Source organism: Equus quagga, chromosome 5 (genome assembly GCF_021613505.1).
Source record: "Equus quagga isolate Etosha38 chromosome 5, UCLA_HA_Equagga_1.0, whole genome shotgun sequence".
NCBI classification, from domain to species: domain Eukaryota; kingdom Metazoa; phylum Chordata; class Mammalia; order Perissodactyla; family Equidae; genus Equus; species Equus quagga.
Genome location: NC_060271.1, coordinates 5,713,770 through 5,739,961, shown reverse-complemented (window position 1 = coordinate 5,739,961; position 26,192 = coordinate 5,713,770). Strand labels below are relative to the sequence as shown.

At 40.1% G+C, this 26,192-nt stretch overlaps 1 protein-coding gene across 2 annotated transcripts in view; it reads right to left on the bottom strand.

Moving 5' to 3' along the window:
• Nucleotides 1-1,198: 1,198 nt before the first annotated feature.
• Nucleotides 1,199-26,192, bottom strand: part of NDC1 (NDC1 transmembrane nucleoporin) — a 49,017-nt gene continuing 24,023 nt past the window's right edge. For both annotated transcript variants that reach the window (XM_046662228.1, XM_046662227.1), the window contains exons 12-18: nt 24,946-25,191; nt 24,743-24,855; nt 21,596-21,646; nt 19,540-19,603; nt 18,672-18,772; nt 6,868-7,028; nt 1,199-3,713 (exon numbers count right to left, since the gene is read on the bottom strand). In XM_046662228.1, the coding sequence (XP_046518184.1) occupies nt 3,650-3,713; nt 6,868-7,028; nt 18,672-18,772; nt 19,540-19,603; nt 21,596-21,646; nt 24,743-24,855; nt 24,946-25,191 (800 nt within the window). In that variant the 3' untranslated portion in view covers nt 1,199-3,649. The remainder of the gene's footprint in view (nt 3,714-6,867; nt 7,029-18,671; nt 18,773-19,539; nt 19,604-21,595; nt 21,647-24,742; nt 24,856-24,945; nt 25,192-26,192) is intronic.

Genomic DNA, 26,192 nt, shown 5'->3' with positions numbered 1-26,192 from the left:
TATAGGAAATGATAGTTCATATGCTTCAGACACTCATCTGAGAGAACACATACAAGAAAATCCACTAGGGCAGTGGTTCTCAAAGTGTGCCCTCCTGACCAGCAGCATCAGCAGCATCTGGATACTCGTTAGAAACACAAATTCTTGGGCCCCACCCCAGACTTAGTGAATCAGAAAGTCTGGAGGTGGGGTCCAGTAATCTGTTTAAACAAGCTTTCCAAGTGACTCTGATGCATGCTAAGTTTGGTAACTCCTGATCTAAAATAAACCATTCTCGCAGTGTGATTCTCAGACCACTGCTTAGGATGTGTTACAAACGCCGGCTCTTGGGAACCAGTCCAGACCTCTGAAGCAGACTCTGCACTCTAACAAGCACTCCCTGTGAGTCTGAGGTTTCTCATCCCAAGTTTCAGTGCCACTGCCTGGATTACAAACTCCTCGAAGGGCCAGGACTGTCTCGTTCACAGTTAAATTTGTTTCTAATAGCCAGGCCACAACAGGCACTCAGCGCATATTCTGAGTGATTAGCGAGCTCTGCATTAATCTGCACACCACTACAGCAACTGCCAGGGCTGCTTAGGACCATGACGGAGAACTACAGGGGGTATGTGCTTATCTAGCCCACTTCCTACCCCTCAAAATAATGATTTTGCTTATTTAAAAATGGTGGTCAGTAGCTTGCTAAGAATACCTGGATTGTTAAGTGATGAATGAAAGCCACCTTTGTTTTAAAGAAAGATGACTGCAGACTGGGAGAGAAGAGGGCGCTGGGGGCCTTGGTACAGTACCTCAGCTACCTTGAGGTGAAGTTCTGAGTTACTTAAGTAAAGCTGACAGCCATAACTCTTACCCTGGGGGCACAGGATCCGTTTAGAAGCACTGTTCTGGCAGGAAAAGAAATCTCTATTAGGAGGCGGCTCTCAGCACCTGCATCCTTTGTTTAGCTGTGGAAGAAAGGCGGCCAAGACAACGAAGAAAGAGACTTTTAGAATTCAGGCTCCTCAGAGTTACCACTAAACACAGATCACCCCCAAATTAGTCCAGTTAGGGGCAAAAGCTTATTTCTCAAGAAGTTAAACCTTTTTGTGTTTTATAAACAACAACTCTAAGATGGAACTGAAATGGCCAAGGAAAGACACACATCAGAAATTAAATAATTGACTTCACAGATACACGTATTTCAATTAACAGTCCCATTTTGAAAAACTGTCGATTTTATTTTTCTACCCAATTCAGTGTCAGTGATATACAAAAGGATATAAATGGATTACCATATTTACAGGAAGACACACAAAACAACTACTGAGGAACAAATCCAGCAAACTAAGAAACAGCTGCTCATCCACGTCGCTCAACTGTACAAGGTTTACTCTAGGACCGTTTCCTAGTCCTCCAGGAAAGAAGTTATGTGGTTTACACCCTCCATAAGGGTCAAGCAAAGATTACAAGAGCTGACAGCATCATGTTTTGTCCTGACAGAGAAAAGCTTTTAAAGAACACTCTAATCTTCAGGCCAATGTTACAGCATCGGTGAGCTCATAGGCGGGATGTGACTTCATCACAGGAAAGGCTTCTCTCCTCTCGGCATTCCTAAGACCCCCTCCTTGGACACAGGAGAAGGAGCTCTCTGTAAGAACAGGTGATTGAGCCATACCACACCCCAAAAGACGCTGTGTAGATAAGCAACACACAGTGGGCAAAGGAACTGACTCCCTTATCTACTAAACACACAATCCAGATGTGGGGAGGCATTTTCCAAATCTCTACCAGGCAGACATTATGTGACCTGTATTTGGTACACAGTTCATTCTCTTGAGAGAAAATAGGGACGAACACCTCAGAAATCTTCACATTGCTCATCAAACATACCTTTGCCCCAAGTATATGGGAAATGCAAAAACTTAAACCTAGCCAGACACTGTATCCAAGTAAATCAAAGTTTAAAGGGTCATCCCATCATCAGTCTCAGGAATCCAATGGGCTAAATACCACAATTCTTCTTTAATGGAAGCAGAAGGTTAAGAATCCTTTTCCCTCAGAGAATGGAATACAAAAAGCTCAATGGCTTTAAAACATGGAACTCAACAGTTCTCAGCCAACCCAGCCACAATCTTCTGGTCATCTGTAAGTAACCACATTCAAAATTCAACTTTCATATGCAAAAAAGAGACCCACTCCACTTCAGACACATACACAGAAAAGCAATGGCAACAGCCTAAATGCTCCAAACACTTGACAACTGGGGAACTGTCTCATAAAGACACTTTAAAGGCCAGCAGGATTCACTTAAAATTTGGCATGTGCTGGTTGAAGGGGCAACAAATAAAGGGAATAAAGACATAATACATAAGCAATCAGACAATGGCAGACATATATACCACATTAAAGATTCATATACAACACTGTGCTTGACTTTAAAGAAAACATTTCAGGACACTAGAGGGAAAAGATAATAGGAAAAGAACTCCAAGGGAGCATTTCAGTCCAAGCTAGTCCAGTGAATATCCACCAGCAGGACTGAGCATCTTTCATCTGCAAAGAAGCTGATCCAATAAATTAGAAAATCCCCATGCTCAGTGTGGGACAGACAACGCAACCAAGCACAGCGACCCCTGAAGTTCTGGTTTCACTAGCTATTCGATGACTGAGTTGTCTCTGGCTTAAAGATTTTCCTAATATATTTTAATTAGCCAGTTAACACAAAAAAAGCTGCTCCTCTGTGAAAGTCTGTGAAAACAAACTTTGCAAAATAATCTGATCTAATGAAGATGCAGAGTGGGGAAAAAGGGAAAGTCTCCTGCTTTTTCTTGCAAAACCTCTTCTCTCACTTGAAAAGCTCTGCAAATCACTTAATGTTTTGTTCCAGAAAAAGAAAGCAAAACTAGTTGGGAAAATACGCATACACTTACTGTTTACTAGCATGATGCGAAATAAATTCATAGATGTCAGTCAATCGTCTTTCAAAAACCAAATGTGCTTGTTTAATCTTGTAACTTAAGAACTGAATTTTTGCACATTCCTTTATATAGAGTTGGCATTCTGTAAATTGAGACCTTTTTTGGACAATCATGCAAATTTAATTTGTCCCTGGAAACAAAAGCACAACCTAACAGATTAACAAAACATGTGCTTTAGACAATATTTTTTCTGTGAATTTTTCTCCACTGTTACCATTTTTATACTTCAGTCAACAGAAACTACTCTTAAAAAGTTTATGTATTGCGAGTTTCCAAAGAGCTAACCTCTCAGAATGATTAGGAAGGAAGACGGGATCAAGTCAACCCGGTTTTACCTTCTGAACTGGCTCTACTCCTCTCAAAAGTAAATTCTAAAAATTGTCTAGTTATTCTTATTAATCTATATAAGCTAGAGACAAGTCCACTGCCACAGATGCTTCTGTAAAATTTAATAAAGATTTTATTATACCACACATACAAAAAGCAATCGGTACAGAAAAGGCAGTTTTTAGTTATTCCGTTGAGAATTTCTTCCCATGATTTCTCCCATTAAAGTATAGTTTTCAAAGCAACCACCACGACAAAGGAAGCATCTAATTAGTCCATTTTCTTCTGATGCAAGAATGCTGAACATTTACCGTCCCATCTGTAGTTGTATCAGCAGTGTAATGAACACAGTTTATATTACTTAACTATTCTTTGAACTCCAAGAACTGTTGAAGTCTTTTCTGATGTTCTGCAGATGCTTGCACAGCACTAAATGAAACATAAATTCAAAGCATAAGCTTTATTTTACATTAAGCATATTAAGTGAACCACAGAGCAGAGAGTCAATATTTTTCAAAACAATTAAAAATGATTAGAAATCTTCACTTATTTAGTACTTCTGAAAAAGCTGGATGAAAACCCTCCTTAATCTAATGAGGAGGAGGACTTGCATCCAGTAATGGCATGCTTCTACCTTCTAAAGACCAAAACAAATTAAGACTGACAAGGGAAGGCATCGATTCTAACCTGCTCTCCTACGGAACCTGCTGTGCAGAGTTCCAGGCCTTGCAGTAGGTTTTCTGGATTTTATTACTTTATTTAAACCAGATTCCAACATTATCTTTGAGTTGTGGAGTATTTGAATTGCCTTTAATATAAAATCCTTTAAACTAAAATGTTTGGTTAAAACATAATAGACGCCACTAATCGTTTTCAAAGGTAACAGCTTGGTGGTTTAGATTTACTTTTCCCTTTGAACATAAGTTATGTCTTGGATGGGGAAACTGAGTTCTCTCCCCACCCTAACCCCTACAAAAAAAACACATCACCTTGACAAAACTCAGGCTGAAACTAGTGTACAACTTCCTTTTAAACTTTTGTGCAAAAATTAAACACAATGAAAGATTCTGGTTTTCTAGTTGTTGAACAGTAATATATCATTACTGAGTCATAAAATTCCAGGTTACTGAAGGTCAGTAACTTTTAAAAGCGCCAAAAGAGTCTTATCACGATAATTTTGCTGCAAATCATCCTAAAATGCCTTATACATCTTACACATACACATCTCTGCTTTCTTAAAGCGTGCAGCTGCCTCTAACGGAACCATTTCAAGCATTTTCCCCGTGCAGATTCCCTCGAGGCGCGGCGAGGCTGTCGTCGCTAAGTAACCGGCTCTGGACTCTCAAACACCAGGTCTGCAGCTCTTCTCAGGCCTCTTCCCTCTGCTAGCAGGCAGTGAACTATCCCTTACTGTCGTCATACTCCTCACTCTAACAGTACTCTCTTCCCCTCAGAGTTTAATGTTATAGGCTGGAAAACCAGTGAACCCAATTTGCCTAAATTAAGAGTAAACAGGTGCTAAACAAGTGTCTCCAATGAGTAACTGGCCTGCGTTAATCTTCCCGCCTCAAGAGTTTACTTCACCTACATCTGGTTCTCAAAGGCAGAGCTTTGGGGAATGAATAAATTAGGTATTATACAGTGATAACAGTTGTTGCCACAACAATATAAAAGGCACAGAGGGCAGGCTTTACATATGTATGACCCCATTTTACATCTATTAACAGCAAATGGAACAAAGTGGGATGGATAACATCCCCTTTTCACAGGCGGGTAAAGAGTATCAGTAAGATCCAGAGGTCAGGGGAGACGGCAGTCTGCTGGTTAACAGAGGACAGACACTGTCAACAGAACTCTAGGGTCAGAGAGACTGGAGTCTGGAGTCTGGTTCTGCAACTTAGTACGTGCATAGTCTTGGGCAAGTTACTTCAATCATTAGCTAACTTGCCCACAACCACAGATAGTCCAGTGATGTAACCAGACACAAATCTAAATGTTTGAACTCCAAATCTGCTATTTTTTCCACCATACCAATCTATCCTATTTTTTTTACAAAATAGTCTCTACTGACCTCATCAGTTTTAGTGCATATACAAAACATGGCTCTTCTCATATTTTGTCAGTCATCTACCTCCCTTTCTTACCTAAGAAATCTTTCTTTTCCCCTTTCTCTCCATTTTTGCTCTCTCATCAATATACATCATATCTAGTTCACTCTCTACATTCATCAAGTGTTTTCTGAGAGTGTCTACATGGCACTTTACATTTAGAGGCGATCTAGTGTTGTACAGGGAAAGAAGGTGGAATTTTAAGAGCAAGAAAGACCTGATTTCAGGCTCATGTTCTAATACTCACTAGATTGTGCTATTAGACAAGTTCTTAACTTCTTTAAGCCTCAGTTTCCATATCTGTACAATTAAGATAACCTCTACACCTCACAGGCTCTTTGAGAAGAGTAAATGAAAAAAACATAAAACGTGCTAAGTGCATCGTTTAGAACAGCACCGTCCAATAGAACTCTCTGAAACGACGGAAATGTTTTATACCTAAGCTGTCCAATCCAGTGGCCACTAGCCATATGTAGTTACTGAGGACTTGAAACAGGGCCAACATGACTGACAAACTGGATTTTTAATTTTACTTAACTTTAATTAATTTAAATTTAAATAGCCATGCATGGCTATCCTACTGGAGAGTGCAGATCAAAAAGGCACTCAATAAATAGTTATTTTTGTTTGTTTTTAAACAAGTAAATAAAACCTCTTAAGGATAGAGGATTATCCACAGCTCTTTTGTATTCCCACACAGAACCAAAGTGTTCCCTTTAAAAAATTGCTACTGCTGCTGCCTAGTGTTACCGAAGTAAAAGGAAATACACCACCTGTCTTTAAAAGCAGGTGGTATGAGAAAGTTCTAAACTATTTATTGACTGTATACAGAAAAGGCAGGGCAAGCGCTCATGTCTTCTAAAGTACATTTGTAATTATGATAAACATAGTCTAGTTGACGAACTAATATCCCTTATCCTGCCCAGCCAGACGACTTCATGAGAAGAAAGCAGTGACATCAAGGAAACCAAATACAAACAGGTTTGGCGTTTGTGATTTCCTTTTAGGTTCATTTCTCAAGGTGCCGTGATCTGTCATTGTTTTTCCAGCATAATTCACAAAGCACCAAGGACTCATTCATGGAATACTCTGCCTACCCTAAGTCTTGGTTTGCTGACCAAGATGTAATAAGATAATTATTTTTAATATGCTTTTCTGGCAAGGTACTTGGTTTTTTGCCTTTTTTCTCCATTAATGTTTTGGTCATTAAAAAATATATATATAATTACATTTGCTGCTTTTATAATTTTTTATCCTCTTTTTTGTCCGCTTAAAAGAATGCCCCAAACCTTATTTGATAGGCTAAATTTTAAAATATAAATATTAAGTCTAAATCCAAGCCGTTCATTTCCAACAGGAATCATGAAGTCCTCAAAAGAAGACTTTCAACATGTGAGCCTTTCTAATTCTCCTACCTATTTCTCAGGGGGACTCCTGCAAGTGAATTATTATAATGGATCAAAACAGGTACTTACTTGAGATGTTCACCAAATGTAGTAGTTATTCGATAGATGGCAGTTTTTAGTGAGGCTCTAAATGCAAATCTCAATGTTTTGTAAGAGGTGTCCACAAGGCTTCCTGAGATCCGAGGTGGTTTACTGGAAGCATGAGGAAGCTTGAAGTATTTGTCAACTGCCTAGATCAAGAAAGAAAGAAAACACATTAGTTCAGACTATCAACAAAGCGAACTTAGTCCAAAGGTTAAGGAGATTTTCTTTCAGATAGATAGGTCGATGGAGAAATACACACAGACACAAACTGTAAATTATTTTGGATCACAGAACAGTTGGAACAACAATGCATTGAGGCTCAGCCCCTTCAGCAGCTACAGGGAGAAGTCCAGACTACCCTCCACGAGACAGCCATGCTTCAACGGCCTCGGAATGCAAAGCTGGGAAGTGAAAAACAGACACCCTGGTCTTGTGATGTGTGACAGGCAAGGCTACTTTCATTATAAATCTCACCAAAAAAAGGACCAAAACTTTATACTTTACATAAAGTTATTTTTTTCTTTTTTAAAGATTGGCACCTGAGCTAACAACTGTTGCCAATCTTTTTTTTTTTTGCTTTTTCTCCCCAAAGCCCCCCAGTACATAGTTGTGCGTATTTTAGTTGTGGGTCCTTCTAGTTGCGGCATGTGGGACGCCACCTCAACGTGGCCTGACAAGCAGTGCCATGTCTGCGCCCAGGATCTGATCCTGCAAAACCCTGGGCCGCCAAAGCAGAGCGCTGGAACTTAACCACTCAGCCATGGGGCCAGCCCCTACAGTTATTTACTAAACTAGCGTATCTTCCTCTTCAATGCTAGGTGATAAAGCATCTATGAACAAGACTAGGAGGGGAGAGAGAGAATTCACGAGTGAAACTGATTTTATTTATAGTTGGTAGAATAAGAAATAGAGATCTAAGTATATCTTTTAAAGGCCAAAAGTAAATAATATTTTTAAATGATATAAGTATATTAAGAGAAAGAGAAATGAAGAAAGAGAAATATAAGTGTGTTAATCTACTACAACAAAATAATGTCTAAAGTGACAAGAAATCATAGTATAAACCCATTATTTATAGTTATGGATGTAACCACCAAAAGAACTAAAAACGATAGTTAAAATGGTATCTGCCATCATGTTTTTAACTTCAAGAGCTCTTTTATGTCACCTGAGTGATCCTTTTTATTTTAGCATCCTATTTTTGTTTCAAGGATGCAATACTCTCTTATTTCTGAGGATTTTGATGATTTTTGTTGTTTTTGGTTTGTTAGAGTTTCTTCCAAGCTACTTTTTCCCTCTTTGCTTCTTTTGGTCTCTATCTTCTGCATTAGAGATCTTCCTCAGAATCTAGTGGCCCTTGGCTCATGACTGAGAGGAGACCTCCTGAAGAGCTGACCAAAAGCTCTGAGTACACGGTTGAAGTTACTGACAAGAGGCTTCACAACAGGTGATCTGCGTCCACTTTTTCTGGGTAAGCGCCCAACGCAGTAACCTTAGGTCTTCCTGGATGGGTCAGAGTTCCCAGAGAAGAGTCTTCCAGGACCCTGTCTGGAGGGCCTGGTCCCCAGTGCTCAGAGAGCCAGGCGGGGGCCAGAGCTATGAGCACATCCCTATGCTTTTAGGGTAGTCCCCACAGCTGTGTCTGGACTCTCCCGGTCTAGAGACCCGATGTTCTACCCCTGCAAGAGGATAAACCTCTACTTCTGCTGGAGCGAGGGAGAAGCACCAGCTGCAGAGAATTTGGGATCTAACTGGTTTTTAAACAGCTCTCACTCAAATCTCCTTATTTAGGTACCTGTCCCTTCACCCTTGGTTCCAGAGGTATCTGGTGCTTGTCTCACAACCAACTTCAGACTTGCCTCTGGGGCGTGCTCACTTAGTTATCTCAGCTATCTGCTCTCCAGCTTTGACAACTCTGTTGCTGTTGTCTCCTCTCTTGTTTATGGATTTACGTCTTTTTAATAGTCCTTTTACTGTACGTTAGCAGAGTTTGGGGGAAGGAACAAGATTTGATGCGTGTGTTCAGTCTGTCATGGGAACTTCAAGTCCAACTGTTTGTTCTTTCAACAGTAGCTTAGAAGAATATTTCCCCAAACTGGGAACATTTAAGATGAATTCAGTGACATACCTAAGCAACATTAAATAACACTGAATCATAATGGAAAAGTTTCTTGCAAACCTTCTGATTAACCCTCAGCATACTAGGAAAAATAGTCATCATCATCATTTACCACCTGGGTCCAATGGATTCTTTTTAAAGTCATTTTACAAAAAATTTACAGAAGTAAGAATGACAGAATAACATAAAATAACTTTATAGAAATATAAATAAGAATATAAACATATTTGCCAGGTTTTGACGACATACACATCTGAAATGCGCAATGTCCTTTGAATGCAACTAGCTGCTCATCAGCTATCACGCATAAACCTGGAACATAACCATTTTAGAATACTGATTTCAAATTGAAAACATTATCTCCAATAGGCTCTAGCTTATCATTACTTCTGGTTCTTTTTCTCACATTTGCACCATCAAAATGTACTATTTTTTAAAACTTTTGACAGCTCCTAATTTTGTAGAAGAGAGTTCAGCCATTTTCTTTGCACCATAATTGCAAAACATTTTCATTCTTAGGTTTATAAAGACAAATTCAAATGATCAACCCAGTGACTTGTTTCATTTCATCATCAACTATTTCCTTCCAATCACCTTTGCATACCTCCAGCATTTATCTATGTACGGTGCACAAACGTCACAGAGGATGCAGGGATACTGTCATGTGCACTTTTAGCAAAAGGGGATGATTCAAGTTCGTATTATAAAATATTGTGGGACAAAGTCCTTCCTGTTGAATGGCTTACTATATGAAAATATCACATATATTTCCTTTTTCTCCTTAAAAAATATATTGTTCTGTCATCAATTCTTGAGTTTGAGAAAATATATCTAGAACATTATCATCTGAAGATTCATAGTGTGAAATTCCTCTTATGTGATCAATTTCACCACCATCATTAAAGTCTAGAGCTGTGCTGTCCAACATGGTAACCACTCAGACACATGTAGCTATCCAGCCTCTGAAATGTGGCAGATCTGAATTGAGAAATGCTGTAAGTGAAAAATACACACCAGATTTTGAAGACTTAGTATAAAAAAAAGGAATACAAAATATCTCATTAATAATTTTATGTTGATTACATGATAAAATATTTTAGACATACTGAGTTAAATAAAATATATTATTAAAATTAGCCTCATCTGTATTTTTTAAATGTAACCACTAGAAAATGTAAAGTTACACATGTGGATTGCATCATATTTCTACTGGACAGAGCTGGCCTAGAGTGTGTCTCTTTGCATTCATTTTCTGATTTATCTAAATAATTATTTAACATACCGGCAATTTTCTTCCCTTTACCATTGTGGGTAGAAAATTTTAAAAATCTGATTTAGCAACTGTATTCAATGAAAGCTAAAAAAAAAAGACTGTAAAGATGTGTGTCCAGACTACTTATGTATCTTTTCTTGAAAAATGATGCAATACTACATGATTTCATCATTCTTCTGTTTTCTTATTAGGCTTTCTACCACAATTACGAATAACTGATGAGTAATAATGAAATAATTCCTAGGATGATCAAACAGCAAATTGTTTCAAGATACTGGAAATGTAAAATCACTAAGATTCCACAATACATCTTAGGTTTTAAAGGGTCCAAAGGGTAATTGTAGAAGAATGAATTCTATTGAATTGTTTTCTCTTTATTCTTTGAAAGACCTCTAAGGAAGAATAAGTCATAAAATATCAATCCTTACAAGTAGTTGGAACAACTCAAAAAAGAAATGCAAAAAATAAATTAGGCACAAGAGACTGGAATGGTGTAAGGGTCAAGTCAGGTGGGAAAGTCTCACGTGGGGCGAATGTGTCCCTTTTATTCCCCATCAATCTCTTTTTACAACCAAGGAGAAGCAGGATTCAGGTGCAGGCACTTCAGCAAACAATGGTATCTACCTAGAGCTTAAAACTATTGTCTTTTCTCACTTTGTCTCACCCCCAATACTGAAATCCAAAAAGCCCGGAAAACAAAAACTTTTGTTAACTCTGTTGGTGGCAAAGGCTGACCTGACCCAACCTCATCTGGCAGTAAAACCTGACCTGAGCTGACACAGGCTATCCCACTAAATATGAATATCAAACACTTTGCTGGAGAAAAGTATTAATGTATCTGATTAAGGGGATTTTACCTCAGATACCAATAGGAGTTTTATGTAATATATGATAAGTAAACCATGTCACGTCTTTAAAATCCAAAAAATCTGAATTTTGACACATATCCTAGGGTCTGAGAGAAGGGGCTGTAAACCTATATTCTATTTGTAGCAAGTCAAACTAGTTTTCCTTTTACAATAGTGATATAAAGTTTCCTTTTACATAAATTTAAGTTAAAAATGAACGACTTAAGGGCTGGCCCCGTGGCCAAGTGGTTGGGTTCACACTCTGCTTCTGTAGCCCGGGGTTTCCCCGGTTCAGATCCTGGGCGCGGGCATGGCACCGCTCATCAGGCCATGCTGAGGTAGCGTCCCACATGCCACAACTAGAAGGACCCACAACTAAAAATACACAACTATGTACCAGGGGGCTTTGGGGAGAAAAGGAAAAAGAAAATCTTAAAAAAAAAAAAAGAATGACTTAAAATACTAAATAAACAATAGTTCAGGTGGTATATAAATATGACTAAAATTAGGACAATACTCTGTGTTAATCAACAGTTATGACAAGAACGATGAAGGTAGTGTAGGAATCACTCAAATCCAGGAAACAGTGGTTCATAGTATTTAATGATGTGCCCTATGGTTAGAAGCACTGAAGTACTTAATCAGCTGTGAGACTGAAAAAGCCACCCACTGAGGACTCATTCTATGCACTACGCACGGTCCCTGCCCTGAACACTCAGATCACACAACTGGGATCTCGAATATCTACCTAAGAAGTGTCCCAAACAATGAAAAGAGTAAGCAGTGAGTACAATACATCACTGAACAATATACTCTTGAGGAAAAATAAAAAGTTCTATGAAGGCCTTACTTTGGCCCTAGTAGAAGCCTAAAAGGGGGGTTATACTATGAAAACAGGAACCTTTTGTCCATTTACATTTATATGTAGTAGTATATGCACAATAGCCAAATAAGAGAAAACTTCAGTAGTTCTCCCCTGAATATTGATCTATCAGTGTTATTAACAAATGTCCACTGTGCAGAGCCTTAGAAGTCCCTGGTGTCAAGGATCCTACTTATAACCCAGTTAAAACAGGTTTACTCCACTAAAGCCAGAATCCCAGACAAAAGCTAAGGATAAGAGCAGACTGTGTTACCGGAAATCCTGACTACAGGGCAGAGTTCCTCAACCTCAGGACTACTCCCATTTCGGGCTGGGTAATTCTTTGTTGTGGGCGCCGTCCTGTGCATTATAGGCTGTTTAGCCACATCCCTGGCCTCTACACAATAGACGCCAGTAACACTCCCCTACTTATGACAATCCAAATGTCTCCAGACACTGCCAAATGTCTCCTGAGAAACACAGCGCTGCCCCTGGTTGAGAGCCACGGGTACAGAATAACATCAGATGACAATGGTTAAATTCATGGACTGCAATTACTGTGCCAGTAACTGAGAGAACTTGCTTCTTTTCGTTTAATTAGATGTTTTTACAATAATAGTACCTGCCATTTACTGCATACCTAACACTTGCCTAACATTTTAGATTCTTTACAGATATTATCTCTAACCAGCATAACAACCCTGCAAGGTACTATTTCCATCTTACAAATGAAGACACTGATCTCAGCAAAGTTTAATAAATTACCCTCAGTCACTCAGAAAGTAGTGGAGCCCGGATTTGAACTGGGCACCAGTCTGACACTGCGTCTGCTAGACTGCTTGTTCATAGTATTGACAAAAATATTTTTTTTTAATCTTGAAAGATATTTTCTTCTGTACAAGAATTCTGTCATACGACACAGTAATAATGACGTCAAAGTCCTAAGAGCTAACATTTGTGGGGGCACTTAATACAGGCCAGGTACCCTGAGTGCTTCACAAAGATGATTTCATTGATTTTTCACAACCCTATGAGGCAAGTACTATCATCATCATCCCCACTTCCAGACACAGAAATTGAGTTTAGAGATTACCACGTTTATTGGTTATACAATGTACTCCCCCGCCCCGATTTTATAATTTCTGAAACAGAGATGTATCTTCTAATTAATGGTATCTTAGATTCAATGAAATATGGTAAATGTCTTTCCCAAGGTTGCACAGCTAGGAAGAAGTAGGAGCTGGGATTCAGACAGACAGATCTGATCCTAGATTCACACTTTGGCCCTTCTGACACACTGCTATTCTACCTTAAGAAAAGAGGTTAAGAAATGCATACCCCTGCCAAGCCCTCAGAGATAATCTGATCAGGTGGAGAGCAAAAGACTTGGGGTCTGACAGCCAGTTTTCAAATCTGACTCGAGCATTTACTGGGCATGATTTCTTTTCTTTTCTTTTTGCAGGAGAAGATTCACCCTAAGCTAACATCTGTTGCCAATCTTCCTCCTTTTTCTTCCTTTATCTCCCCTAAAGCCTCAGTACATAGTTGTGTATAGCTGTAAATTCTTCTCGTTCTTCTATGTGAGCTGCTGCCACAGCATGGCTACTGACAGACGAGTGGTGTGGTTCCATGCCCGGGAACCAAACACGGAAGCAGAGCACACCAAACTTTAACCAATAGGCGGCCATCAGGGCTGACGCTGGGCAAGATCCTGAACAAGTCATACCAATAGATACTGTCTTCCTGAGAGAGATTCAGTCATGCCAAATAAGCCTTATTCTAATCTTATAGGGTTGTTACAAAAGTTAAAAGAAGCATTTATTTTGTTGTACCACACAAATGTTAGGTAAAGTGGCACAGAATTCTAGAGAAACAAAAAACAGACTGTGACTTGTAGAAGAATATTGGTCAAGGGTCTCTGGGCCTTCGAACCTCCAGAGTTCTGGCCCTCAAGAATATTCCTTTCCTTTTCCCTTCTAACATCTATATCACTTCCTCGGGGAAGCGTTCAATGACTTCACACTCTTCCTTCCTACACTCACTCACAAGGCTAGCTTAGATTCACCTGTCCTATGTTCAGAGATCATCTTGCATTTCTGTACATTGTAGTGCTGATTTCAATCGTGGTTGACTATTTGTGTGATTATCTGTTTTAGAGTCTGTAAGCCCCTGCAGGGTGAAACCACGTGTGTCTTTTTCCATTCTGCATCTTAGCACGTGCTGAGTTTGATAATTAAATATTTATTGGATGAATGGATCTGTGAACGGCAAAAAGGTCAACTTCAATATTCCAAGTATATCAAAATTTGAGCTTCAGACGAGGAGGCAAAAAATATAATGGAGCTGATCTCCTGCATCAAGGTTTTCAGAAACAAAGGGGTTTTCAAGAATTTAAAACACTCTTAAAGATGAAAAAGTTCTGGAGCCAGATGATAGTGGTGGTTGCACAACAATGTAAATGTACTTAATGACAAGAATGGAACACTAAAAATTAGTTAAAATGGTAAATTTTATGTTATGTATACTTTACTACAATTAAAAACATTTTTTTAATTAAAAAAAGAACTTTGCCATTTTGGTCCCCAACCTTTGGCAATATAAGGACCCTCTTTAAGGACAAAAAGTAAATATTGTGGAACTCCAAAGGACAGTTGTTCTCCATCCACTAATGGAGGAAAGGAGTAAGTACGACAAACTTGGCAATGCTTTCAAATGAATTTGTTTTTTAATTAACCAAAACAGCACGTATAAACCTCTGAAAAATAGCTGCAGATATGTTAGACACCCATGAGTTATTCAGATGACAGCACGTACGTGTGGATTCATGAACCCCCTATAATACTGCGACTGTCCCAGGACAGCTTGGCCCACGGGTAGAACAGCCACTCTTGCACATCCACCCCTCCACTCCCTGCCCTCTGAATGGTTTGAAGAGTAAAAGACTCCCCTTTCCTTTCACATTTTGCCTTTAATGATTCACAGTGAAATGGCTGATGTTATTGATAGTGAAAAGCAAAATAAAAGAACAGTTCCATACAATTGTTCCTTAGTGACATCCAGAAGCCAGTATTGTACAACTTGCCTTAAATGACAGCGATACTTAGAACTCACTCTTTACTAAAACCAAGTATCCCTTTTAGATGAAAGAACATAAAACCGAAAACACCTAACAGGGCTCGTATGAGTCACATCACATCCTTCCTCTCAAAATCAAACCGCTGGGATCATTATAATTACCTCATTGCATCAGAACTGTCACTCAATTCAGGCCCCAGAACAGACGGCTTCACCCACTGAACCAACCATGAAGCTATCCAGCAGCCATCCAACAAGTGTTTAATAAGTGCGGTCATTTGCCAGGTACCATGTCAGATGCTAGGAATACAAAGATGAGACAAGGTCCCTGCCTCTACTCTGACTAATAAAGACAAGAAAAGTAAATGGACAATTAAGATGCAACGTATTAAAGTGTTGCGATGGGGGTTATAGGGCAGAGCCAGAAAAGGGGAGATAAATGTGTTCTAGGCAAAAAAGGAAAGAAAAGGCATCATGTATAGAGTTGGGTTAAGAAAATAATATGTATCTGGGGGGGAAACTGAACAGTCCATGGTGGCCATTAGAGCAGAGGGCTCACTGGAGGGACAGAAGAGTAGCCAGAGTCGGTGTGAGGGAATCTCCATCAAGAGCTAGTAATGCCAAGAGACCACAGTAATAATGCAGATCAGGAATGCCAAGTAAGGCTGAAGCAGGAGTGATGGGCAAAAGAGAACAGATGGGTAGTGGATACAGGATTGATCCCTTGGGGTTTTGCCACATGGGTGCAGCTAAAAACATGGGGACAAGCTGTCGAAGAAATTAGGAATAAAATGGTTGACATGACAGATTATAAGGTCTAAATTGGGTAGGGAAAGATATATATGTAGCCGGGAGGGAACGAAAGACAAAGAAAGTGAAAATATTGGTAAGGACAAGGAAAGTGTACAGAATAAGCAAGGGCATTAGAGGCTGTGCTGGAGGATGGCTCTTCCAGGGACCCACAGACCTGGGGTAAAATGCAGGGGCATGAACTTTGGGATAAAAATTAGATGTTTATCTTCACTAAGCTCCAATTAAAATTTAGCATTTCTTTCAATTATGAATGTAAGCAACAAATCACAACAGTATTAGCAGTTCCTGCGACTCTGCCACCAACAGAAATCACCAAACCTTCACATTACATTACTATTGCAGTATCTTGAAATACCATTCATCTTACCACTATTTCAAAACGATGATAGTTATTAGGCTCACTCATAGATCTTGTTATTTAATGCATTAATTAAGAAGCACACATTCTTATATCACAAATTCAACACTTTGATAATTATATTCCAATATAACTGATTTCTTTTCTAATCCTAAGAACTTTATTTTACGCATTAAGAACATTTTTCTCAGAAAAAGTCCATGGGCGTCATCAGACTGCCAAAGGGACCCTTGGCACAAAAAACATTTCAGGACTCTGGCTCAGAGGGTAGAATCCGGGTGTTTTAAGCTTTGGAGGTGGAGAATCAGGGCATGATGAGGCCCAGGTGGTAGTCGCGGGCTGAGACTGAAGGGTATACAAAAGAGGAGTGAAGAGGAGGAAGTCACAGCACTGCGCAGCCAAGGCGGGGACACATATCCACGTGGGCTCTGAATTACTCACTACAATCAATCTCAGGATCCGGGGTAGAAACGGAAAGACTGGTACGGTGGTTTGCAAAATCTGATGGCTGCAGAGTATAACCAAAAGGCTGCCTGTGGTGCGGCGTAGGGGAGGGCAGACGTCACAAGCCTCACACAAGGAAAAGGTTTTATACTCAGAAGCTAAGTATACCTCTTCCTTTTACCTCTTCCCTACTCTCAAAAATATGCCTCTTTGCCTCTTTCCACTCTGCCCCTCAAAAGTATTCTCCAACTCCTCTGTTTCAAAGGAAATAGGGCCTGACCTCTTGACAAATGTGTGATTCTTATCTTCCTAACCAATGGTATGGATGACTATAAATAATGGAATGAACAGATTGCTTTCCTTGTCATACCTAACCATAACCAACTAGGAAGAAGAATTAGAAATTGTGATGGCGTGGAAGGTGAGAACAGAGTAACTGGGGTGCAACACCTCTAGCGTGAGGTCGTGTAAGCCTCGTCAATCAACTCAGTTTCAACTAGCCTTTTTTTAATGAAATATTAGAAGGCATTGCACACAGTGAAAGGTACTGTTCTAAGAAGCTTTGTCTCTATTCCACACAGGTGTGTACTCTGAGTCTAATATAAACATACTGTAGGTCATGGTCCACAAAGTTTGAAAGCCACAGTTCTAGGGGCAGAACCGTTCTCTCTGAAGAGAATCCTACATGAAAAAAAGCAGCCCGGGACAAGATGGTAGACAAGTTCAGAAAGAAGCAGGGATGTGGATGTGTAGCTTCCTCTGGGGTGTCCTACACTGCCGGTGCCCTGGAATCAGCTCCAGTTAGTCCCAGCTCCGCCTCCACGAGACCCGTGTGTGAGACCTGAGAAGCCCACGAGCCGCCGAGCACTTGTCTGTCAAACAGCTAAAACAGCTCCATCTTGCTTACTTCACAAGACAGTTATGAAGAGCCAAAAAAAAAAATGACATGAAGTCATTATTCTGTTGCCCTTCTGTTTTAGATGACACAGCCAGAGTGATAGAAACAAACTCTGCTATGAGTACCAAAGATACGCCTGAATCATGCTTACCCATTATGTGGTTAGACAGGCCAAATATGAGAAGTGTGGAGAAATACTGGGAAATTATTTTTTTAGAGAAAGGTAGCTAGCAAAAGGGCAGAAATAATGAAACTATCCATGTGTACAGACATGTCTCAAGTGACACACGAGAAAGTGAGCACAAAGAGGACTCAAAGTAAAAGAGAAACAATCACTGGCCTTGATGGGTAAAAGGTAAAATGAATCGAGATTGGAAGAATCGTGAAGCATGTTTTCTCTTATGATGTACCCACTGTTATCCTTCAAGCCAAGTTCAGAAGCACCTCTTTCAGAAAACCTACTGCCCGCCCCAACCCCCACACCTCTCACTGTCTCTAGCACTCAGTGTTTCTCTCCCTCATGTGCCATGTAACTAATATTACAAGGCGGTGTAAAACATATCATCCAACATGAAGTCCGGGAAAGCAAGAAGCATAGGTTTTATTTTTCTGCCTTTCTTTAAGTCCAGGACTAAAAAGATCTGTTAGTTTAAAACTAACCACCCAGCCTCGTGGCAGACATCCACTGCCCTCAGCTCTATCTTCCTGAGCCTCTGACCAATACGTAACTCATTATCTGCATGGGTAATTTAGCTACAGGTCACTTTCAATAGCTATAAGTGGTAAGGATCCAAACTTTTATCACTGAACAGAATTCCAATATCCTAAATAATCCGTTTAGTACCAGAGGTATCTCCTACAAGTTTAGTATACTTTTTCAATTTCTATAAAATTATTTATAAATGAATTAAAAGTTTCTCTTCATGGTCTCTCTTAGATTATAATTTCCTGAGAGAGAGAATAGTACCATTATTTTAACTTCCAACATATGTGTTGTTATTCAATAAACGTGATATATAAAAAACAAATGGAAAAAGCAAGGGGAGGTGGGGAAATGAATAGACGCAATCTCTGCCCCACCAACCCACGTACTGCCTACCTCTTGCAGCGTCAACAAAGTATTAAGAATAGCTGGTAGTGTCGTCTGGACCACTCCAAATCTATCTTCTGTAAATGATGCTGCTACCAAGTGAGACAGACCTCAAGGGGAAAAGAAGAAAAAAGTGAAAAGTGAATCAAAATTAAGCAAATCTATTTGCAATACGTCTATCTGAGAAACAATTAACATCCTGAATCTATAACAAACTTCTAAATAAAGGAGAGTGGGTAATACCATAGACAGAGGGGCCAAAGTCTGGGTTAGGCCCTGAAAGGTGCTCAGCCACAGCAGTCACGAGTGAGCGACAGTCTCGGCTTATGCGCCGGCAGGGAAAAACATTTTTTTAAAAATAATACTGTGTTGGGAATAAGTGCTAGGAAGAAAAACAAAGCACAGTAAGGGAACAGAGTAGGAATCCTGAGGACACTTTTCCCGGGGGGCCAGGAAAGGCATCTCTGAGGAAGCAGCATTTAAGACTGAGGAGGCGGCAGCTGTACGACGGAAAGAAACAGCTCTTTAACAACTAAATTTTCACTATTTACCCTAAGTTCAATATGTTAAAATATGCTAAATAAGTCATGTCAACACAAGTTGGCAGTTAAAAAACAATCCATTAATGACAGTTTTTTGCAGTACAGAAGATGCAGGGATCCCAGGCTCAGTTTGTCTACTCACATACAAGGAAAATTTCTGCCCAAATTAAAGGACACCTAAACACCTAAGAAAAATGATCTACAGAAAACAAGACAGAAAAATGTATTTGAAAATTCAAAGATTGACATCAAAGTCCAGAACTGACCTTTCATGGATATCCTTCAATATTTAACTGATAATTAAAACACAGTTGCAGGACACTGAGATTGCTTACCTTCTAATGCCCAAATATGCATTTGGGCATCCGAAAAAACAGCCTGAATGGAGGCCTCTGGGTGCTACAAACACAACAAAAACATTTAAGTTCCCCCAGGCAAAAACTCTATTTTCATCTAATCGACTATGTAGAGTCTAACAATAATAAATTCACAGCTGCCTCTCAAGAATTAAAATCTGAAATACTTATACAATATGACTTCACTGCAATAAAGCACTCTGCCCCCACCTTATTGTGTGACCCTTGCCTAGTCTCTAAATCTCTACGTGCCTCAGTTTCTCATTTAAAATAAGAGTTACATAAGCTCAATCAACCTCAGAGGATTAGTAGAGCAATCACTTAACGGAATGATTAGGAAAGCTTTTTTTCTGTGTGAGGAAGATTGGCCCTGAGCTAACATCTGTGCCGATCGTCCTTCACTCGCATGTGGAACACCACCACAGTATGGCTCGATAAGCGATGTGTAGGTCTGCGCCCGGGATTGGAACCCAGGAATCAAACCCCCAAACCCTGGGCTCCCGAAGCAGAGCACTGAACTTAACCACTACGCCCCCGGGCCAGCCCCACAAAAGCTTTTTTTTAAAACAAAAGAACTGCCTAAATACATGTTACCTCTCTTAAATTGTCTACCCTCAAGCCCATTCCAAAGAAAAATCACCTGACCTTCTTTAACATAGCAAGGTTGAACAGTATGGGGCAATAAGTGGCCCATTTAAACAACTGCTGGCTTTGGTAATGCGCCCAATGAAGTCAAGTAAATACACCAGCACAGTACACTTCTCAGCATCAAGTAGCAGTGTCTACAACTCCTTATCATACAATAGATCCCCTTGCAAAATCAGAATCAAAAGTGGCCGTTCACCTCCAAGCAAAAAGGAGATCTTGTTCAGTGTGTGCTCTGCCATTTACTGGCTATGTGCCCTTAGGCTAGCTACTTGACCCCTCTGAGCTTCAGGTTTCCTTATCTGTAAAATGAGGACACAAAGAATCTCACCGGAATGCTGTTAGAATTAAAGCAGGGCACTTGAGTGAAAAGAGCACGGCATACATAAGACACACAAAGGTGAGTTCTCTTCCCATCCTTCTGAAACAAATAACTGAAGTCAAACTTCCAACCACCTCCCTTCCTCCTGGTGGAAGATAAGACACCTTCCTCAGGGGCCTGACAGCTCTCCAAAGCTTTAATGGGTAGCCTAAGGTAGACTATTTTTGGTAAAGGTAACTGCTAGTTGGGTGGATTTTCCCTGCCACCATAGCGAAAAAAGTTTCAAGAACTTGAAATACTTCTTTGTGATGTGTATCCACACCCTATCAGTTAGTCAGCTCTCTCTCCCCACCAGAGTATGAATCCCAAACAATAAAAATGAATAATGTATGCCAATGCAAATTTTCACTTAAAGGCATTAATCGAGTGCATTATTAGCTGATACTGCAATATCTGCTGAAAGAGAGAAGCTAGATTAAAAAGACTAAAAAATTCTTTCCCCTACATATGGGCAAAGGTTTTGCTCATCAAAGGATTAATTAACACACAACAGATGTAGCCAGTGAAAACAGGAACGAATCTTTAGTGTCTGCAACTGAGATTTACTCTCCTGTGGCAGCTGGAATAGCTGACAGACAAGTCGGAAAGTCATTAAGTTTGTGGCCTGAAATTACTTCTTATCCATTACAAGTTTAACATCTGCGATCTAACCCAGTCAACTTTCTTTTGAACACCAAATTGGCAACAAAGATGTTAGAGTAGGACAATGAGCCACGGAGGATCAGATAGTCATGGATTTGCTCATGGCTGGAAGGGCTGCACGTCAGCACAAAGCTGCCAGCCGCCCAGAGACTCAGAGGCCAACCAGAGTTAAGCCACAGGGAGGCAGCGAGGTGAGATGCGCACATCGGTCAACGACGTGGAGGTTCAGTGAAGCACTAGGCAAAGCTGTTGGGCTTGCTAGGATCAAGCTAAATATTTACAAGTCAAATTCTATCTGCTACTTCATTTTTTATTTCATTTCCTCTCCCCCCCAATCCCAACGTAGCTATAACTACATAGTCTTACCTTACTGAAAAAATACATTATCAGCACCCGTTTTGACAAGAAATTCTTAATCTGAGTTGGAAAAAAAGAATTAACACATTTAGTTTTCAATTCTATTCAAGTATTACACATTTCCAGGTTCTTCCTGACACTAACTTCAACACCTCACATCTTACAGAGAAAGAACAATATTTACAATAAACTACCTAAGTAAATACCTCTGTATTATAAACTGGATAACCAGGATGCGCCATCTAGCCTAAATTGCATTCCCACATACATACGTCTAACCCCCAAATCAGAGCTCTGTCATAATAAAACGAATTCAAAGGGGTTCTGGTGACATTTTCTTAGACCATATTCCTTCTCAATTCTCCACAGTTGTCTTGCCTTTTAACCTCTTAATATCAAAAAAGAATGTGTTCCCTCTACCGAAAAAAAAATCTTAGAAGACATGAAGTGGTTTTTCTACTAGTTGACATTTACATGGAAAACAATTTCCTCAGTATTAAGCTGAAAGCTACATAGCCCAACTGACTTGAAAGTGAATTCATGACAAGGCAGTACTTCCGGCATACAGAGCCATAGATGGGGATCCTGAAGTTACTAAAACGTCCTCAGTTCTTCCCTCTCTAAAAACTGATCATTCCATCAGCAAACATGTTATTTCTCTCATCATAAAAAATAAAACCTTTCCTTGACCCCTCAACTCCTCCCAGCTATTACCCCATGTCTCTGCTCCCCTTACAGCAAAACTCCTTAAAGATCCAGCCTTTCTTGTGGTCTCCAATTCCTCTCCCAGTCTCTCCTGACCCCATGCCGATCAGGCGTTCATCCCTATCACGCCCCCCCAAAGCTCTTGTCAAGGACTCAATGACCTGCACATTTCTAGCCAACAGCTCATTCTTAGTTTGAATCTCATGCTATCTATCAACAGAACTGCCACACTTCTCCTTGAAACACTTTCTTTTCTTGGTCCTCGTCTCACGGCAATGGCCTCTTGGTCTCCTCTGCTATTCTTCTGCCAGACCTCCAGTCACTGGAGGGTCCCAGTTCTTGCATCTCTTCTTCTGTATCTATATTCCCCAAGAGTCTTCATGGGGTCTCACGGCTTAAAATACTGTCTATACTCTGATGACTTCCAAATATTCATTTCTAGCCCAGAATTTTCCCCTACACTCCAGATACATGTCTAATTTCTTACTCAGTATTTTCACTTGTTTGTCTAATAAGTATCTCAAAATTGAAACGTCTATTTCCCCTGATGTCCCCACCTAACCTCTATCAAATTTCCTCTTTCAGAATCATCCGTAAATTGCAACTCAATACAGTGCTGGGCCAAAAACTCTAGAGTCAACATTGACTCTCTCACACCACAACCAAACCACAAGCAAATCCTATTACATCTACCCTTAAAACACAGTCAGGCCTTGATCTCACACCTGACAGTCTCTACCACAACCGCTGAGGTCACAGGCACCAGCATCTCCCACTCAGTTCCCCGAGCAGCGTTACTACCGCCTCTCCTCTCCTCCTCCTTCGCTCCTCCAGCAGCTCTACTGCTTCTATCCTGCCGCAGAGAATCTAGTCTCCACACAGCAGCGAGAGCAGCACTTTCAAAACGTAAGGTCACATCACGTCATTCTTGTGGGCAAAGCCATCGAGCGGCTTTCCATCTCACTCAGAGAAAACGGCAGTCTTTACAACAGCGAGGAGCTCTGGATGCCTGCTACCTCCCCGACCTCATCACCCACCCAGCACTCTCCCCGCACTCTCTGCTCCAGCCACACTAGTGTCCATGCTGTTCCTTACACAAGCCCAGCACGCTCCCACCTGAGGGCCTGTGCATTTTGCTGTTCCCTGCCTCCCTTTAGGTCTCTGATCAAGTATCACCTTAACACTGAGACTCCCCTGCTCACCCCACATAAAATGGTACTCCTGCCCCAGGCACTCCATTTCCCTTACTTGCTCTCTTTCTATAGAGCACTCAAGAGATCAAATTTCTTCCCTTTTAAGACATATATTTTTCATATTTTGAACATATCAGGATGCACCTTACAGTCAATAGCCTGTCACGGTTTAACCGGCAAATTTTTCTTAGTAGTACGTAAAATAAGTCTTACAATTAATAGTTTTTGTAGACTCAAAGAAATATAGTATAATACATTTTCTTGCTCATCTATTTGCCCTCACTACAATGTAAACATACGTTCAGGGACTTTTGTTTGCTATTTTCCCAGTGCCTAAAACCACATCCTGCATATATAAAGAACTCAATAAATCTCTCTTAAAGAATTCACAGATCAAAGGCACTGTACTAGGTTAAGCTATACTAAATTGCAATTTATATAGCTCCAAACTAGTCAAATACAGTAGTCCCCCCTTAACTGTGGCTTCGCTTTCCAGTTTCAGTTATCCATGGTCATCTGTGGTCTGAAAATAATAAATGGAAAATTCCAGAAATGAACATTTTATAAGTTTTAAATTGTACGCTGTTCTGAGTAGAGTGATGGAATCTCACACCACCCCACTCCGTATGGCCCAGGACATGAATCACCCTTTTGTCCAGCATATCCACACTGTATACACAACCCACCCTTAGTCACCTAGTAGCTGTCTTGGTTACCAAATTGACTGTCACGGTATCACAGTGCCTGTGTTCAAGTCACCCTTCTTTTACTTAGTAAAGGCCCCAAAGCGCAAGAGCAGTGATGGTGGCCATTTGGATATGCCGAAGAGAAGCCATAAAGTGCTGCCTTTAAGTGAAAATGTGAAAGTTCTTAACTTAATAAGGAAAGAAAAAAAAATCATATGCTGAGGTTGCTAAGATCCACAGTAAGAACAAATCTATCCAGAAATTGTGAAGAAGGAAAAATAAATTCATGCTAGTTTTGCTGTCGCACCTCAAATATATACGTATAGAAAAAAAACATAGTATATACAGGGCTCTTGGTACCCTCTGCAGTTTCAGGCATCCCTGGGAGTCTTGGAATGTATTCCCAGCAACTAAGGGGAGACTACTGTACTGGCAATTTCATATGGGTCAAGTTAATAAAAGAAGCATCAAAAGAAAAGTCCTATTCATTCCTGATGGCTTCCTCATGTGAGATCCTTGATGCTCTCAATGTTACATGCCCAAATGTAAATCCTGTAACCATATCATCCTACCTGTTCACGTTTATTCTGAATCCATGAATAAATCCCACTGGGCTGTCTCACTGTCTTACCCTCAGCACTAACAGTGGTAGATGGAGGATTAGAAAATTCAGTCATTTGCTGATCTACAAAAAAACCCAAGAAGGTGAAAACTTAGGCTATCTGATTCTCTGAAACTATGACATTTCAAATTTGAGAAAAAAAATAGTCCTCACCAGAAGCAGAAGTCCATAATCTTGGCCCTCTTCTTACTAGCTGAGGACTTTGAGGTGACCCATAGCAGGTGTTCACATCAAAAATTCCAGCCATCCGATTCATTACACCAGAGCCAAATGGGCTTCCAAGAGGACTTGCAACGTCAGGCGTAGATAATTTTGAGGAAAACAGTGATGTCCTAACTAATGGTGGCACTGAAGGCCGAGGCATCTGGTTAGACGTCGGGGTCTGAAAAGTAGCTTCTTCTGTAAAAGAACAGATCCAGTGCTGAAGAGGCAACCTGATTCAAGCAGGCCAGCAGGGAGTTCTCAAGACCTGCACGTCCCCATCATTTGCCTAACGCATCTTCCCCAGGCTCAGCCGGCTGTTTCCACGTGGGGTCATTTCTCAAGAGCCAGACTTCACTGCTGCAGCCCGAGGAGCTTCACCCACCTCTTCACGGCAGACTGGGGCAGCTTCTCCTGTTTTTTCCGCTCTATGAATATCCTTATCTTCAAGGTCAGCTTCTCTAACTCTAAGCTGTTTTGAATGAACTTGTCAATTTATATTTTATTTTTAAATGGCAACAACTTTAATTTTATTGCATTAGAATCTGTCCAGTTTTACAGCATGATCCTACTGTACCTATTACTCAGCTAAACACGCCAAATTTCTATTGTGAAAATGGACAGATAGAGAGTGCTAACCTTATCCTATTTTCTCCAAAGTTCTTTCAAGTTAACGAAAGTCACAGCAAAGACTAATCTGCCCAGGACATCTATACATCTGACCCTACAAATCTGCTCTGTAAATAGATTCTTGGAAAATTCTAACTCTACTAATTTAGAGTCTGTTGTACCAAAACAAAGGAACATTTTTCCTGCCACTCCAGTAGAAGGCACAAAGACAAATTATATTAGCATTCTGTCTTCTTAAACCACCATAAAACATTAAACATTTAAAGTGCCAAATTTTCATTACATGACTTTTTAAGGGTTAGTGTCAATTAGAATCTTTGAATCACCAACTGAAAAATTAAGACTGGGGTTTTTAAGTTTTGCAATTATTCTTCAAAATTGAAGGTCACTTTTGATTAAGTAATGGGATATGACAACAATTTAAAATAACGAATAATCCATATTTGGTCAGACCCATGATCCTTCCAACCTAAGGTTACAATAATCTTCCTAATTTGCTAATTTGATGTTTCTAGCCTATTTAAAACTCTCTAATGGCTCCACATCCCTACAGGATAAAACCTAAACTC